General features: G+C 42.8%; 1 protein-coding gene across 1 annotated transcript; it reads right to left on the minus strand.

Moving 5' to 3' along the window:
* Nucleotides 1–6: 6 nt before the first annotated feature.
* On the minus strand, nucleotides 7–14549 carry CENPX (centromere protein X). The gene is made up of 5 exons (XM_060252406.1): nucleotides 14398–14549; nucleotides 6327–6378; nucleotides 6054–6107; nucleotides 907–995; nucleotides 7–722 (listed from the first exon to the last, which is right to left on the minus strand). The coding sequence occupies exons 1-5, from the start codon at nucleotides 14434–14436 to the stop codon at nucleotides 708–710; spliced, it is 249 nt and encodes an 82-aa protein (XP_060108389.1). The 5' UTR covers nucleotides 14437–14549; the 3' UTR covers nucleotides 7–707.
* Between the last annotated feature and the right edge of the window lie 174 nt (nucleotides 14550–14723).

A 14723-nucleotide genomic window follows, 5' to 3' on the forward strand; every position in this document is an offset into this window, starting at 1 on the left:
CCTGCATAAGGGAGGGAGACCATTTTTGATTTATTGAAGTTTCTTTGTGAGAACAAATTTATAGCAGAGGGAAGCAGCTTCTGAAAGGAATATCAAATGGTTAAAAGGTTCCAAGCACTCTTTGATGTCATGGCCCCAGTGGAATGCTGAAAAGGATTGAGGGACAGGCACTGTTTATTTATAAAATAAAGATCAGGTACCTGCCGTTGGCATAGACCTGGGGCTAGCTCCTGTTTAAGACCTCAGACAGCAGACAGGCCTGAAGTTGGCCTTTAAATGCTTGCTGAGGTGATGAGAGCCCATGGTGTGGGGAAGTCTTCCAGGCATACTCACTCTTTCCACACACCCCTAAAAGAAAGGCACCTGTTTTCCCCATCGGAAAAGAAAGTGGAGACTGCCTGGTTGTGAATGTGAAGAGGCAAGATGGGCCAGGTGCCCTTGGCTCCAGACCTTCTGTTGTGAAAACACGGAGAGACAGGCTCTAAAACCCTTTCATGCACCACTGTAAGATTACTGGACACCTAGGAAAATGATGGGAAAAGAGGAACAGCTTTTAAAGAGGGAAGAACTGCCAATACTCTATCACTCAACAATTAAAGTCCCTTTGCAATAGATTCTTTTTGGGGGGAGTCTATGATCCACTTCATCCAGCATCCAGGAGACATTTCCATGTGAAAAAGAATGCTTGCTTTGCATCATTTCTCTCTTCAGAAGTCCAGAAGCTGTGGAAATGGAGTATGGTTTTTAGTTCAACAAGGCACTCGAGTAATACATTTTCTTGACTTCCAGTTGTCCAGTAAGGATATTACAAACCAACCAAACATCCCCCAGAAGGAAGGGGATTAAGATAGCTTTGCCCACATCCTTAGCCTGTTAATTGAGGAATGTGAACTGTGCTTGACATACCAGCTGGGGCAGCACTTTTTCCACATGTTCCACATCCACCCTGGTCAGGTCCTCTGCCTGAGCCTGGCGTGCTCCTCGCGCTGCAGCCTCTGCAAGACAGAGACAGACATAGATGGGAAATGCAACTGGTAGGGAACAGAAAGGCTTTAGAAAGCACTGATGACTTTTGACTAACACAAAGGGCAGTTATTTACAAAAGTATTTATTTGCTTGTTGGAAAAAAGAAGTTTGCCATTCAGAATATTAATAGTGAAGCTTCAACGTTGGTAAGAACTCTGGATTCTCACCAGTTACTAATCCTCACTCATCATCCTATTTTTCTACCAGGAAGATGAACACCAGGCTAAGTATAATGCCTCTTTATATAGCGCAATCCTAAACAGACTCTTCTAAGACAACTGAAGTCAATAACCTTAGCAGGTGTAACTCTGCTTAGAATTGCACTGGTAACCACCTAGCATTACCAAGTTCAAAGTGAGTGTAAATAACATCTGAGCCTTGTAGAGTCTGGTAAAAATCATTGTGCAAATTCTGCACCAAGAAAAAAAAAAGCATCAGACTATAATATAAAGGCAGCACAAATATATATTTTTAGTATTGATAAGATTTGAATCTAATGTTCTTTTTGCAGGGACTGGGATGGAAAGGTGTATGTAAGCCAAAGGATGCATGGCTAAAAAGCAGACAGGAAAAATAGTTTTGGAAGGCTTGGAAGCTCGTGACTAGTCCTGATTTCAGCATTTAGCTGGTATGGGTTTTTTAATGACTGGAAAGGCTACAAAATATAAAAGAAAAATCCTACAGAGAGTCAAGTTCGCACTAAATGTCATGCCTCTACAAACTACAGATCACACATCTAATGAAGGCCACTGCACAGAACAAAATGTGTTCTCCCTCTGAGGTAGGAGGGCACCTTGGGGGTGATTCCTAACCTTCTTGCAGGGAGGTAGGAAATGAAGTTTGTTCTTCCTGTTCCATTAGGGGTCACCCACTTCTCAGTTCTTTTCCTGCCTCAGAAGGGAGAGCATCTAGATCAGGCTTCGCCTTCAACTCAATTGTACTTTTTCTTCTACACTTTTTCTCTCTCTCTTTTCACACCACCAATCTCCCCCTGGTTCCCTTTCAAGACGGCTAGCCTACTCAGCTTGTCAGGCATTTTTTCTTTGAGCGAGCTTCAAAAGCCGCAGCAAAAAAAAAAAAAGGGAACCCCTTTCGCTTAGGAGGTGCGTATGCCTCACAGCGGCGACGACAGCTTCCTTTCTGAGGGCAATCAGGAGCCATTCAGTCTCGTCGGGGGAGACAGCAGAGCCGGCAAGAACCATAGTTGGCTTGCACGGACTTCCACAGCGCCACCACTGCCGCCATTTTGTGCTTCCACGAAAAAGGGCACCAAATGCGGTAGGCTTCCTAACAGCGCTTTGGGACATGCCAGAACTTCGACTGCAAGTTCGGAGGATGCAAGGGAGTACAAAATGGCGTCCCAGCAAGGTAGTGAGCAATGCGACCTGGTTAGACAGTCCCTGGGGGGTGACGGCGAAAATAGCCCTGCTAATGCACTTTCCTTTGTGGCTTGCTCGCGAGGAGGCCGTTCTGAATCGACTGCTACCCCTACTCAAGTGGTTCTGCCTCCAGAGTTTTTTACACAGCTATCTGAGCAGATCTTAGAAGGTTTTTCAAAAACGCTGTGACAAAAGGGGTAGGAGAAGGCACAGGTCCTCCCGGTCCTCCTCTTCTTCTCCCTCATCCCCCTGTTCTAGACAGAGACGCTCTGGGGGATCCCGTTGGCCAACTAAGTCTGCGCAGAAGCAGACAGCTAGCCATGACAGCAGAGATTTCTCCATGGGGGCAGCAAGTTCGGGGGGGGGGGGAGGAACAAAGTGCCAGAGAAGGTGAATTCCTCTGATACTACATACTACTAGTATCCTAAGCGAAAGGGGTACCCAATTTTTTTCACGGCCCCAAAAAAGTCAGGAGACTGGCGCTCTATATTGGATCTAAAATACGTGAACAAATTTGTAGTATCAAAACATTTCAGAATGGAAACCCTCAGGACTATTGCTGAGGCCTTACAATCAAAGGAGCTGTTAACATCGATAGATCTCACAGAAGCTTACCTGCATGTACCAATTTTTCCGGGACACAGGAAGTTTCTATGTTTCTGTTACCAGTATCAACATTTTCAGTTTCAAGCTCTTCCATTCGGCCTAGCGTCGGCACCGAGAGTGTTCACAAAGATTTTAGTAACCCCGATTGTCATGCTCAGAGAGAAGGGCATTCAGATCTACCCTTATCTGGACGATAACCTGATCCTTCGATGGACGGAGCCAACTCAGACACCCAGACAGCAATCAACTGTCTCCAGTCTCTAGGATTCATGGTGAACATTCAGAAGAGTTCTCTAACTCCAAGTCACTGTTTGGAACATCTGGGAGTGATATTGGATACAGAATCGACTCGTCTCTACCTTCCAACTTCAAAGGTTATAAGGATCAGAGATGCATAGATTGCTGTGGTCAAGAACAAGTTTTCCAACCTGATGAATCTGGCCAAGCTACAGGGTCTTTTGATCTCCACCAACGACACAGTTCAGTGGGGATGGTTTCATGCGAGGAGACTACGGGAGTTTCTCTTACCCTATCAACCCAAAATATCTCAAAAAGTGGATATGTCTATCAGGGTTCCCCCTTGCTGTCAAATCCAGCCTGCTCTGGTGGACGAAGACTTCCAACCTGTCCAGGGGGGAAATCTTCTGGATTCCAGAATGCATTCAGATATTCACAAATGCAAGCTTGTTGGGCTGGGGAGCCACCCTACAGAACTCTCCCATACAGGGAAGATGGTCTCAAGAGGAGTCATGACTACCTATCAACATCCTAGAACTGCGAGCAGTATGGTTGGCGTTGCTCCACTTCTCCCGTGTTGCGCAAGACTCATGTACTAGTCAGGACAGACAATATTGCAACAAAAGCCTACATAAAGAAGCAGGGGGGATCCAGATCGAAGAATCTTCACAGGGAAGCTTGTCAGTTGTTCAAGTGGGCTCAAACATGTCTCTTATCGATCCGAGCGGAGCATGTGAAGGGAACGGACAACATCAGAGTAGAGTGGCTGAGCCTCCAGGAGATAAGGCAAGGAGAATGGTCTCTAAATTGCAAAGTGTTCTTCAGGTTTCGAGACATTTTGGCCAACCTCAAGTGGATCTCTTTGCTTCCAGCACAAACTATCAGCTGAAACGTTTCTTCACCCGCTACCTCTGCAAAACGGCAGAGGCAACGGATGCCCTAACAGCTCCGTGGCTGGAGGAACTACTTTATGCATTTCCTCCCATTCCACTCATACCCAGACTAATTCGGAGGATCAGGGAGATGAGAGCCGAGATAATCTTAATAGCTCCCTACTGGCCTCGTCGTCCCTGGTTCGCAGACCTAAGGGAACTGTCTCTAGAACCTCCCCTGACTCTGCCTGTGAGAGAGGATCTTCTACAGCAGGGTCCAATAGTTCATCCATATCCGGGGTGGTTATGTTTGACCGAGTTGTGGTTGAGAGGGACAGCCTACTACGATTAGGTTATTCTCAGTCCATGATAGCGTCTAGAAGGCCATCTACACAGAGGATATATAACGTTGCTTGGAAAGCGTTCGTTAGATGGGGACGAAGAAAGGGTGACAACTAGCTAAAACCAAAGCTGAAAGAAGTTCTGGCTTTTATTCAAGAAGGGTTATCTTTAGGGCTAAGTGCAACAACCTTAAGAAGGCAAGTGGCAGCCTTAACTTTGGTCATTCCTAGAGTAGACAAGGTTCCCCTGTCTAAACATCCTCACATCTCATGTTTTCTTAGGGGTGAGACGTTGCCTCAATCTCCTCAAGTCCAAGGATTTCCCACATGGCGCTTAAATACAGTCTTTCAGCGCTAACTAAGTCACCTTTTGAACTCATTACAGAATCGTCTATGGCACATCTCAGGATGAAAACCGTGTTTCTAGTGGCAATAATGTCAGCGCGACGGGTTTCAGAGCTCGGGGCCCTATCAGTCAAGTCAGAGTTTTGTGTATTCCATAAAGATAAGGTGGTGTTAAGGACAGATCCCACCTTCAGACCCAAGGTTTCATCATCTTTCCATCTGGAACAAGAAATCTACTTGCCTACTTTTTGTCCTCAATCATCCCATCTAAGGGGAAAAAATCTGGCATACCTTGGACGTGAGACGTGCCCTGAAGTGTTACATCCTTCATACAGAGAAAATACACAAAACAGACACACTTTATTAATTTTTCTCCACCTCATGTGGGAAAAAAGATGTCTACAGCTGCCATCGGTAAAACTATCAGACTTTGCATTGCCGAGGCCTACAAGATTCAAAATGTTCCTGTTCCTACAGGGATTACGTTTGGTGCGCAGTGCAGCTACCAGCGTGGCCCTGGTTAAGAGAGCATCGGTTGTGGATGTTTGCAGGGCTGCCACATAGTCGTCTGTTTCTACTTTCATAAGATACTATAAGATTAATGCTTACTCTTCAGCCGATACAGCCCTCGGCCGGCGCATACTGCAACAGGTGGTGGAGGAGGACAACATTTCCTCAATTGGGACACTGCTTTGGGATGTCCCACAAGGTGTCCTCCTACCTCAGAGGGAGAACGACCATTGGATACTTACCGTGAGGGGTCCTCCTCTGAGGACAGGAGGACACCTTGGCCCACCCAGGGTTGTTTTTCTCCTTCACCATACCCGTTTCTTTTGTTTAGAAAGTTCCAATAGATAGAGGGTTAAATAGTAGCAGGTTTTTTAGTCAGATACAGCCTCATATTGCAACACAACTAGGATATCACACTGTTCTTTATACTAGCTCTGATCCTAGTTTTCAGCTTTTCTCCATAAATATTGTCAAAGTTATTTCTTCCTGTTTTTCTCAATGTTACGGGGGGGTTAGTTGATTGTTACTAATAGTTGTATATTGAGGTATTAAGGAGTTATTGCTTACTGGAGCTCCAAATTGAGAAGTGGGTGACTCCTAATGGAACAGGAAGAACAAACTTCATTTCCTGCCTCCCTGCAAGAAGGTTAGGGATCACCCACAAGGTGTCCTCCTGTCCTCAGAGCAGAAGGACCCCTCGTGGTTAGTATCCAATGGTCGCTCTCTTGACAACTTACCTCGAACAAACACTTTGAGCAGTTCTGCCACCAGCAACAGAGCATCATCACTGACTGGAAGAGGAAAACACAGTCACCAGAAGACAGGTACCCAGCAGCGCCTCTCACCACAGCACAGTTGCCTGCCCCACCCAAGGAATCAGCAGGCAGCTACCATGGATGGATCTTGATGACCTCTGATATTCCAGAGCATGACTTCTCTCTGTTCAGAAGTTTGGCAAGACTTCTAGCAGGAATTGGCCTCTTTATTGAGACAGAAGGGAAAGCAATTACCTTGTGTTTTGTCATCTTTGAAGTGGCGCTGGAGCAGCTTGTTCACAGTCTCCTGCAAGGAAAGGGAACCAACCCAAGAAGCGTTAATGGAGAAAAAGTGAATCTCCTTGTCTTTCCATTTCAAAGAGACATAAAATAGGTAAAGCAATCTCTTTTATGAGATTCACTTCTGCTGGTGTAGGAATGCATCAAAAGAAATGGACCCAATAAAACATATTGCCTAACGCATTTTGCATCTCATTCACTAGGAGCAAGAAATAGCGGCAGCAACTCATGCCAGCCAGCCTTTCCATCCCCACAGTGATCACATCACTGCCCTGGCTCTCCTCTACCCCTCCTTTTTCTGATGCTGAGACCTGAACACTTGTGAATCAAGCAGCACGTCTCCTCCCCATCAACAATCTTATCTGCTGAAGGCTACTCGAAGAAATTCCAGAGGTCTGCCACAGCCAAAGAATCATGTGGCACCTTGAAGGCTAATAGATTTATTGTGGTGTAAGCTTCCATGAGACAGTGCTACCCCACCCCATCTTCTTCTTGCAGTTTGAATTTTTATGTGTTAAACGTACAGAGAGAATTGCCAACTGAATGTAGCACTTCATGCATCTAGAAAAGTGGGTTCTAGCTCACGAAAGCTAGAAAGGAGCCCTCTTTAATGCTCTGGGGGTTTTTACTCCTTGTTATAATAATGAACCAGAACAAAAATATCTGCAAAAAAATAAAGCGTGCCCTTAGTTCACATTCCCACTAATTAGAATCGGAAACTATGCTGGGAATTATTAGGAAGGGAACTGAAAACAAATCAGCCAGCATCATAATGCCCCTGTATAAATCGATGGTGCGGTCTCATTTGGAATACTGTGTACAGTTCTGTTCACTGCACCTCAAAAAGGATATTATAGCATTGGAAAAAGTGCAGAAAAGGGCAACTAGAATGATTAAAGGTCTGGAACACTTTCCCTATGAAGAAAGGTTAAAATGCTTGGGGCTCTTTAGCTTGGAGAAACGTCGACTGCGGGGTGACATGATAGAGGTTTACAAGATTATGCATGGGATGGAGAAAGTAGAGAAAGAAGTACTTTTCTCCCTTTCTCACAATGCAAGAACTCGTGGGCATTCGATTAAATTGCTGAGCAGTCGGGTTAGAACGGATAAAAGGAGGTACTTCTTCACCCAAAGGTGAAGGAGGTGGCGGCGGCTACAAGCATAGCCAGCTTCAAGAGGGGGTTAGATAAAAATATGGAGCAGAGGTCCATCAGTGGCTATTAGCCACAGTGTATATATATGTATGTGTGTGTGTATATATATATATATATATACATATAAATTTTTTGGCCACTGTGTGACACAGAGTGTTGGACTGGATGGGCCATTAGCCTGATCCAACTTGGCTTCTCTTATGTTCTTAACCCTTCAATTAAACAACTTTCTAGGTTCCCATTTCACAGGAAGGCACTGCCTATTCCCTTATGAAGCTCCCTGACTGCTACAGTCATCTTCTGAGGCCCTTATGCGGGTACCTTGCTTTCTGAGATTTTGGGGGGCTGGGTGCTAACCCAGCAGGTCTTCTTGGTTGTGGCACCAAAACTCTGGAACTCTCTCCTAAGAGAGTCTTGCCTGCTCCTTCCGTTACTATATTCTACCCAGGGGTAGAGACATTTTTGTTTTGTTTCGAGTTCCCTCAGTGACCCCTACTTCCTACCCTATGCTTTGTTATTTTTATGTTTCTTTATGTGGATTTTAGTTTGGTTTAATTATGTAATTTTGTTTAGTTTTAATGGTTTTTTAAGTTGCTTTTATTATGCATTTTTAATTTATTAGTTGTCTTGGTGGCCTTGATAACAGCAAAAAGACAGAGATAAGTTTTGTGAATAAATAAAAAATAATAATTCCTTTATTTCAAACTTGGACAATCCCAAGTGATGCTAATTATAGTTGCTTTGTAGAGAAGAGGATCTATTGATGTAGAAAATCTAGCACTAGTTTTGTAGATGGGTAAAAAAATAAAAATGTCACATACGTGAGAGAAGCAAAACGTTTTTTAAAAAGTAAAAGACTGGAGGAGAAAAACCAGTTCTCACAAATTATCAGCAACTGTCAAACTGAAAAGGATCAGAATGCATTTAACAATATAAGTTGAAACCATCACCCATTCCTGAAACACCAAAGGTGAGAGAAATGCCATTTATATTACTGAACAGATGAGCTAGAAAACTGTAGTATCAAACTAACAATCTAACAGTTGGCCAAAGAAGGTGGGATGTGTATTGTATAAATAATGATCAGCATAGTACCATTCCATTGAACAAAATTTGATGCCTTTATCAAGTCTAAGGAAATTTCCTCCAATTTTATTGGCTCTCCCTCTGAAGAACCACTGAAGTTGAAGGAAAGTTCTTTTAGATGAAGGCCTCAGACTTTGCTGAGTGGAATGGTAGGATACAGGCACATACATTTCGAGGAAAAATGCAGCTTTGTGTTGTATTACCACAAATGCTATAAGCAATACAAAAGCAAAAACAACATCACTTGGTTTTAGTACTCATTAGGCTTCAGCTAGTGTGGTGTTGTGGTAAAGAGTGTCGGACTAGTATCTGGAAGATCCAGGTTTGACTCTCCACTTGTGCCATAAAAGCTCACTGGGTGACCTTGGGGTAGTCACACTCTCACAGCCTAACCTACTTCGCAGGGTTGTTGTGAAGATAAAATGGGAGAAGAATGATGTAAGCCACTTTGGGTCCTCTTCAGGGAGAAAGGTGAGGTATAAATGAATTAAATAAAATTCAGCTAGTACATGGTTCAGTATCATTCTCCCCACTTTAAGCAGGATTTTTATCGTTTATCAACAAATCAGAGATTATTAAGAATAACAGAGATAACTGAAGGTTTGAAGCACATGGCATGAGAAAAGCTGAATGAGCTCAGCCCTTTTAGCTTAGAAGAGACATAAGGGATAGCAGATATCTAAGGGATTGTCAAGAGTAATCTAGACAGCTTACAACATGTTCCAAAACCAGCAAAATAAGTTGTTGGGAAAAGCGTCCTAAGAGCAGCTATCTAATAGAACAAGTTACCCAGTGAATCTATGGAGGCTTTTAAAACTGATTTGCATCAAGGGAATTGTACTTCTGGAAGAGGCTGAACTGGATGGCCTGAAATATCCTTTCCAACTCAAATAATTAAACCACACTGTAAATGTCATAAACCACTGCTCTTTCTTCCAACAGGTGTTTGAGAAGCTTTGCCCAGATGAAAAATATTAGCTTGGGTAGATCAACTGAACTAACAGAATCAAAAGATATCATCAGTGGTCTTGAAAGGACTGTACATAAATAGCTGTAATCAGGATGGTTGGTAGACAGCAAAGAGATCTGTAAAACAAAAAGGTTTTCCTGGAGGATCTCCAGTGGTACTAAAATAATAGGATTATTTTATTTAAAAGATTTAAACAAGAAGTTTTGAGCCCAACTCACTGCAGAGTTAAATGCATGCCTTTGAAATCAATGGGCTTGGAAGACATACCTTATTTTATACAAGATCTAGTTTGAAATGCATTCCCCTGTGATTCAGAAAATACAGCTTTTAAAATACACTCTTAGCACAGTGAGGCACTTGTATGGCTTTTATTCTGTGGACTAACTGGTAAGAGAAAAGTGCAAGATTAATTAGGCACTAGCGCTACCTGCTGCATATTTCTAGAAGTGCTCTGAAGAATGTTGCTAATTTGGCAGCTAAATTTCACTTGGGTTTGCTTCTGAAGAGTTCAGAGATCAGTTTTTAAAAATCTGTACGTAGGTCGTTTTAAATGTTTGACTAACCTATGGGGCATTTGGAAGATACCAAAACAAAACTTTATTTGAGCAGGATAGCAGAATAGCCAGAGGTCATGAGCTATTTAAGAAGCCTTGCTGTAAGTCGAGCCTCTTATTTTTCACAGTGGCCAGCCTAATGCTTCTGGGAAACTAACAAACAAGACAAGAGTCAACAGATAACTAACCCTGCTGTCCCACACACCCCAATTCCCATCCCAGTGACTTGTATCTAGAAACATGATAGCTCTGAACCTGAAGATTTGTTAGGTATTCTGTTGGCTTTTAAAACTGCCCAGGCTACAAACCATCCTCACACCTTGTGGCACTAAATGCCATAAATTAATTAGACAATGTTATTTTCACCTGTCCTGAATCATGGTCCTGGGAAAAACTGGAAAAATTCAAAACTCCTTCATCTTGTGTCTCCCTGGATTTCCCCCCAATTTTTCCAGTTAGGGAAACATTTTGGGGTGCACTGAAAAAATACTGTTATGAAATATTTTCTCTTTTGGAATAAATTAAATGCTTTTTATGGCAGATTTTATTCAATGGTGCAGTAGGAAAAAATTTTATGTAAGACAAACAATAGTAGATTATTCCTGTGTTTACATATTTTGAAGCCTACATTTATTTAAATGTAATTTGGTCCAAGTTAATGTGTATGATAATAGTACTCTATTGAATAGTGCAGTTATTTTAATAGTCACAAGTTTAATCCAATCGGGCAAGTAGCATATTTGAAGATAATGTCTATATTAGACTCTCTGTACAAATATATTTTTCTTTACTACAACATTTGTACTATTTTCAATGTTTATTCTTTTCCCTATCTCTCAGATGGCACAAAGTAAAACACACATAGTATAGCAGCAAAAGTTATAGCATAGGGGTGGCCAAACCTGCTTACCCTAAGAGCCACATAGAATAAATGTCAGATGTTTGAGAGCGGCAAGACATGAACATCAGATGTTTGAGAGCGCTGGAGGGAGGAAGGAAATAGCTGGGGAGGGGGGAGGGAGAAGTGGAAAGAAGATTTTGGATTTATATCCCGCCCTATACTCTGAATCTCAGAGTCTCAGAGCGGTCACAATCTCCTCTACCTCCCCCCCACCCACAACAAACACCCTGTGAGGTGGGTGGGGCTGAGAGAGCTCTCACAGCAGCTGCCCTTTCAATGACAACTCTACCAAAGCTATGGCTGACCCAAGGCCATTCCAGCAGCTGCAAGTGGAGGAGTGGGGAATCAAACCCGGTTCTCCCAGATAAGCGTCCGCACACTTATCCACTACACCAAACAACTTTAAACGCATTCTCCAAGCTGCTAGCTGACTTGACTTGGAGAAGTGACTTAAATTGACAAACCCCTTCTCCAAGTGACTCAGTAGGGGCTTCAAGAGCCAGACAATATGTGCGAAAGAGCCACATGTGGCTCCTGAGCCTCAGTTCGGTCACCCCTGTTACAGCAGCTTACAGCTTTCTTTAATATTGTGTATACTTGCAATGTTGCTCATAGAAAACTATGGCATTTGAACTTTTAAATTTCATAACTATTGTATCTGATTTTAGCTGGGGATGTTTTAACTATTATTGTAAGCCACCCTGAACCAAGATGAACAGTAGGATATGCTTTAATTCACAAATAAGAACTCTGGCAGAGAGTATAATTATCTATGCTGACTAAATTATAAATGATGTCTTTTATATTCCTAAAGAAGTAAACTATGCTTAGGTATGATAAGATTACATATATTTAAGTTTTCTTCCTTTAAAAATCCAATTTTTCCCTCCTGGTTTCAAAATTTCTGGAAATTGTACATAGTTGTGGATCTTACTGCCACTTGTTTTCATGGTATGATTCCAATCATGAAAGAGGGAGGAAAAAAATCCCTCTATTTCCCCAAACCATGCATAATTTTACAAAATTGGCCACACTTTCCCTAGATTTTTTTTTCTAAACTAAAAACCCCCACCCAAGAAGGGGTTTTCAATCCCTGATTTAGTTTGCCTTTTCTGAGCCTTTTCAAGTTCTCCGATAACCTTTCTGAAATGCAGCAAACCGAAGTGTACACAGTATTCCATTGTGGCTCTACCACAGAATTTTACAAAGGTATCATTAAGTGGGGGATCTTATTCTCAAATCCCCTTCCCATGTCCCTTTCACTGTATGCAGGGTTGGCTGCTGTTTTTTACTCCTTTGATGTAAATTATCCAGACTGCCTCCTTCATTAGTATCCTGCTTCTAATGAATTTAAATGTGGTAACTTTGTTAGCAGTATCCTTCTTAAGGTTTTGTTTGCTCATTAGTAGTTGTTTTTAATTTTTCTTGCTTATCATTGATTTGTGCTAGTTTTGCCCTAATTAGTGCCCATTTTTGTTTCCTTCACTTGGGCAAAACTTCCATTTTTTGGAAAGTCTTCTGGAATTTTATAGCTGCCTTGATTTAACCACGTTCTTGGTCTTGATTCTCCTTTTCCCAATCTGTGTTGTACGTTTGTCAGAGCTTCTATGATCATTGTGGAGCGCTCCTGACTCTTCTTTTCAACTAACCCCCTCACATTAAAATATCCTTTTTTTGAAATTAAGTATTAACATGGACAGCCTTCAGTGCAACCTCCTACTTACACATATGTTGAATTTAATAACAACCTAGTTCTATATCAGCTCTGCAGTACTTACATCTCAGACTAGATCCTGGCCACCAATCAGGATTAACAGTGACTTCAGTGGGTTTAAATAAGAGTAAATCTGCACAGGCTTGCAATGAAAGTCTAAGGCTACCTACCTCCTCTTTCATCACTCCCATGACCAACTGTTCACCAGCATCATCATCTATTGTGACCAATTCTGCACTAAGACCTTTAATCCTGATTCAGCCCTGTCCCCAAACTGACATTCTACACTGGAATCGTAGAAACCAAATCTATGAGTCTATGAATCTAGTGTAGAAAATTAGTTTGGAGACAGGGCTGAACCAGGATTAAAGATCTAGTGTGGAATTGGCCTGTATCTACGTTGGTCTTTCCATCTGGACTGGAGGATACATTTACCTAGTCAGTGTGAGGCTAGTTGAATTCATTAATTAAATGCAGTTAACTACGAGTTCTCAGCAATTACCAGCCTCCACATTTCAATGGCAAATAAAAACCTCTTATTGCAAATTGAGTTGTATTAGATAGGCAATGCTGGCAATTTATAAATCTTGACAGGACGAATAAAACAGACCCAAAAGCAGGGGGGGTGGTCTGAGGAATCCTAACAATTCAGATCTCTCTTTGCTGATTCTATTGGGACCCCTTGATTTATCCCCTGCTCTACAGACCCACAAGGAGCCCCACAGTCCCAATTTCTAAACACCTTCATCCCTTGTTGGGGAGGTGGGGGTGGGGGAGTGAAGCTTTTCCAGAGTCTTCTCTGATGCATCTTTTAAGTTAGCTTTAGTTCACAAAAACATCTGCTGGAAATATTTTTTTGTTGGCCTTTAAGGTGCCACTGGACTCGTTTTATTTTGCTGCTACAGACTAGCATAGCTCCCCAACTGGAATTTTGTCCCCAAAACTCTCCTACTGCATAACTCTCATCACCGACTCATATCTGACATATCGACTCATATCGAAAGCTTGTGCCCCCAAAATCTTGCTGGTTCTTCGGTTGGGAAGATGCTGCAGGACTCCGATGTCGCTCTCAAAACCCTTGTTATGCTATCGTCCTAACATGGAGTGAGATGGACAAATTAACCAAAACCTTAAGAGACTATGACCTAGATATATTCAAAAAGGAGTGGAAGAAATTTAAAGGATATATGGAGAAAGAGTGGAACGTAAAAAGATACTGGACAATTTTTTAGTATGAATGAGAAAAGAACAGTGTTGAACTTTGATGGGTTAAAGGTACCTTTATAATTGAACTCAATTTATAACTTCGGGGAAGTCAAGCAATAGAGGGAGGGAGGGTTGAAACATCACATGGGTTAGAGATAGAAAAGATATAACTAAATATTGTAACCATATGTTATTAATAAATTGTTAAAACACGACAATCTAAGGCAGGAACCTCATGGGACTGACTCAAACCTCCCGTTAGCAATAACCGGATAAGCCGATGAAATGCCTGCATTCAAGCACATTCTAGCTAGCTATCGCCTGCCATGATCAGCGCCCTCCCAAAGGTCCTAGTTTGACTGAAGACGGTCAAGCCTAAGAAGCCCGCGCCCCCCGCCCATGATGCCTCTCTCCTTTCACAGGTCCCGCCGGGCCGCCGACCTTTTTAAAGCCGCAGCTCCCGCCATCCCGCTTCTCCATTTCACAAGGGCTCCTCTCCCTTGTATGCCTTCCAATCCCCGACGAGCTCAACAGCCAAAGCCGCTCCGCAGTGCATGCTGGGAATTATAGTCTCTTGCCCACCACCTGCTTCTGTTTCCGGTCCTCTTCGCCAGGTACTCTGGGAGTTGTTGTCCTTTCCCGGTATACATTGTCTCAAGTCAATAGTCGGGGGCTGGGGGTAGGGCTCAGCAGGCTGTAAGGCTGGGACTGGGCCGTGTAAGTGAGGCGAGAGGAGCCAGCCGGCGTGCTCAGAGCCACTTGAGAAC

Source organism: Heteronotia binoei, chromosome 13, assembly GCF_032191835.1.
Source record: "Heteronotia binoei isolate CCM8104 ecotype False Entrance Well chromosome 13, APGP_CSIRO_Hbin_v1, whole genome shotgun sequence".
NCBI classification, from domain to species: Eukaryota; Metazoa; Chordata; class Lepidosauria; order Squamata; family Gekkonidae; genus Heteronotia; species Heteronotia binoei.

What these genes read in the sequence shown, in the direction of transcription:
- CENPX (XM_060252406.1), bottom strand. Translation starts at nt 14,436, where the DNA reads ATGGAGAAGCGGGATGGCGGGAGCTGCGGCTTTAAAAAG. An exon ending in GGAGCTGCGGCTTTAAAAAG is followed by an intron (nt 6,379 to 14,397) that starts GTCGGCGGCCCG and finishes CTTTCCTTGCAG; the next exon opens with GAGACTGTGAACAAGCTGCT. An exon ending in GCTCAAAGTGTTTGTTCGAG is followed by an intron (nt 996 to 6,053) that starts GTAAGTTGTCAA and finishes TCTGTCTTGCAG; the next exon opens with AGGCTGCAGCGCGAGGAGCA.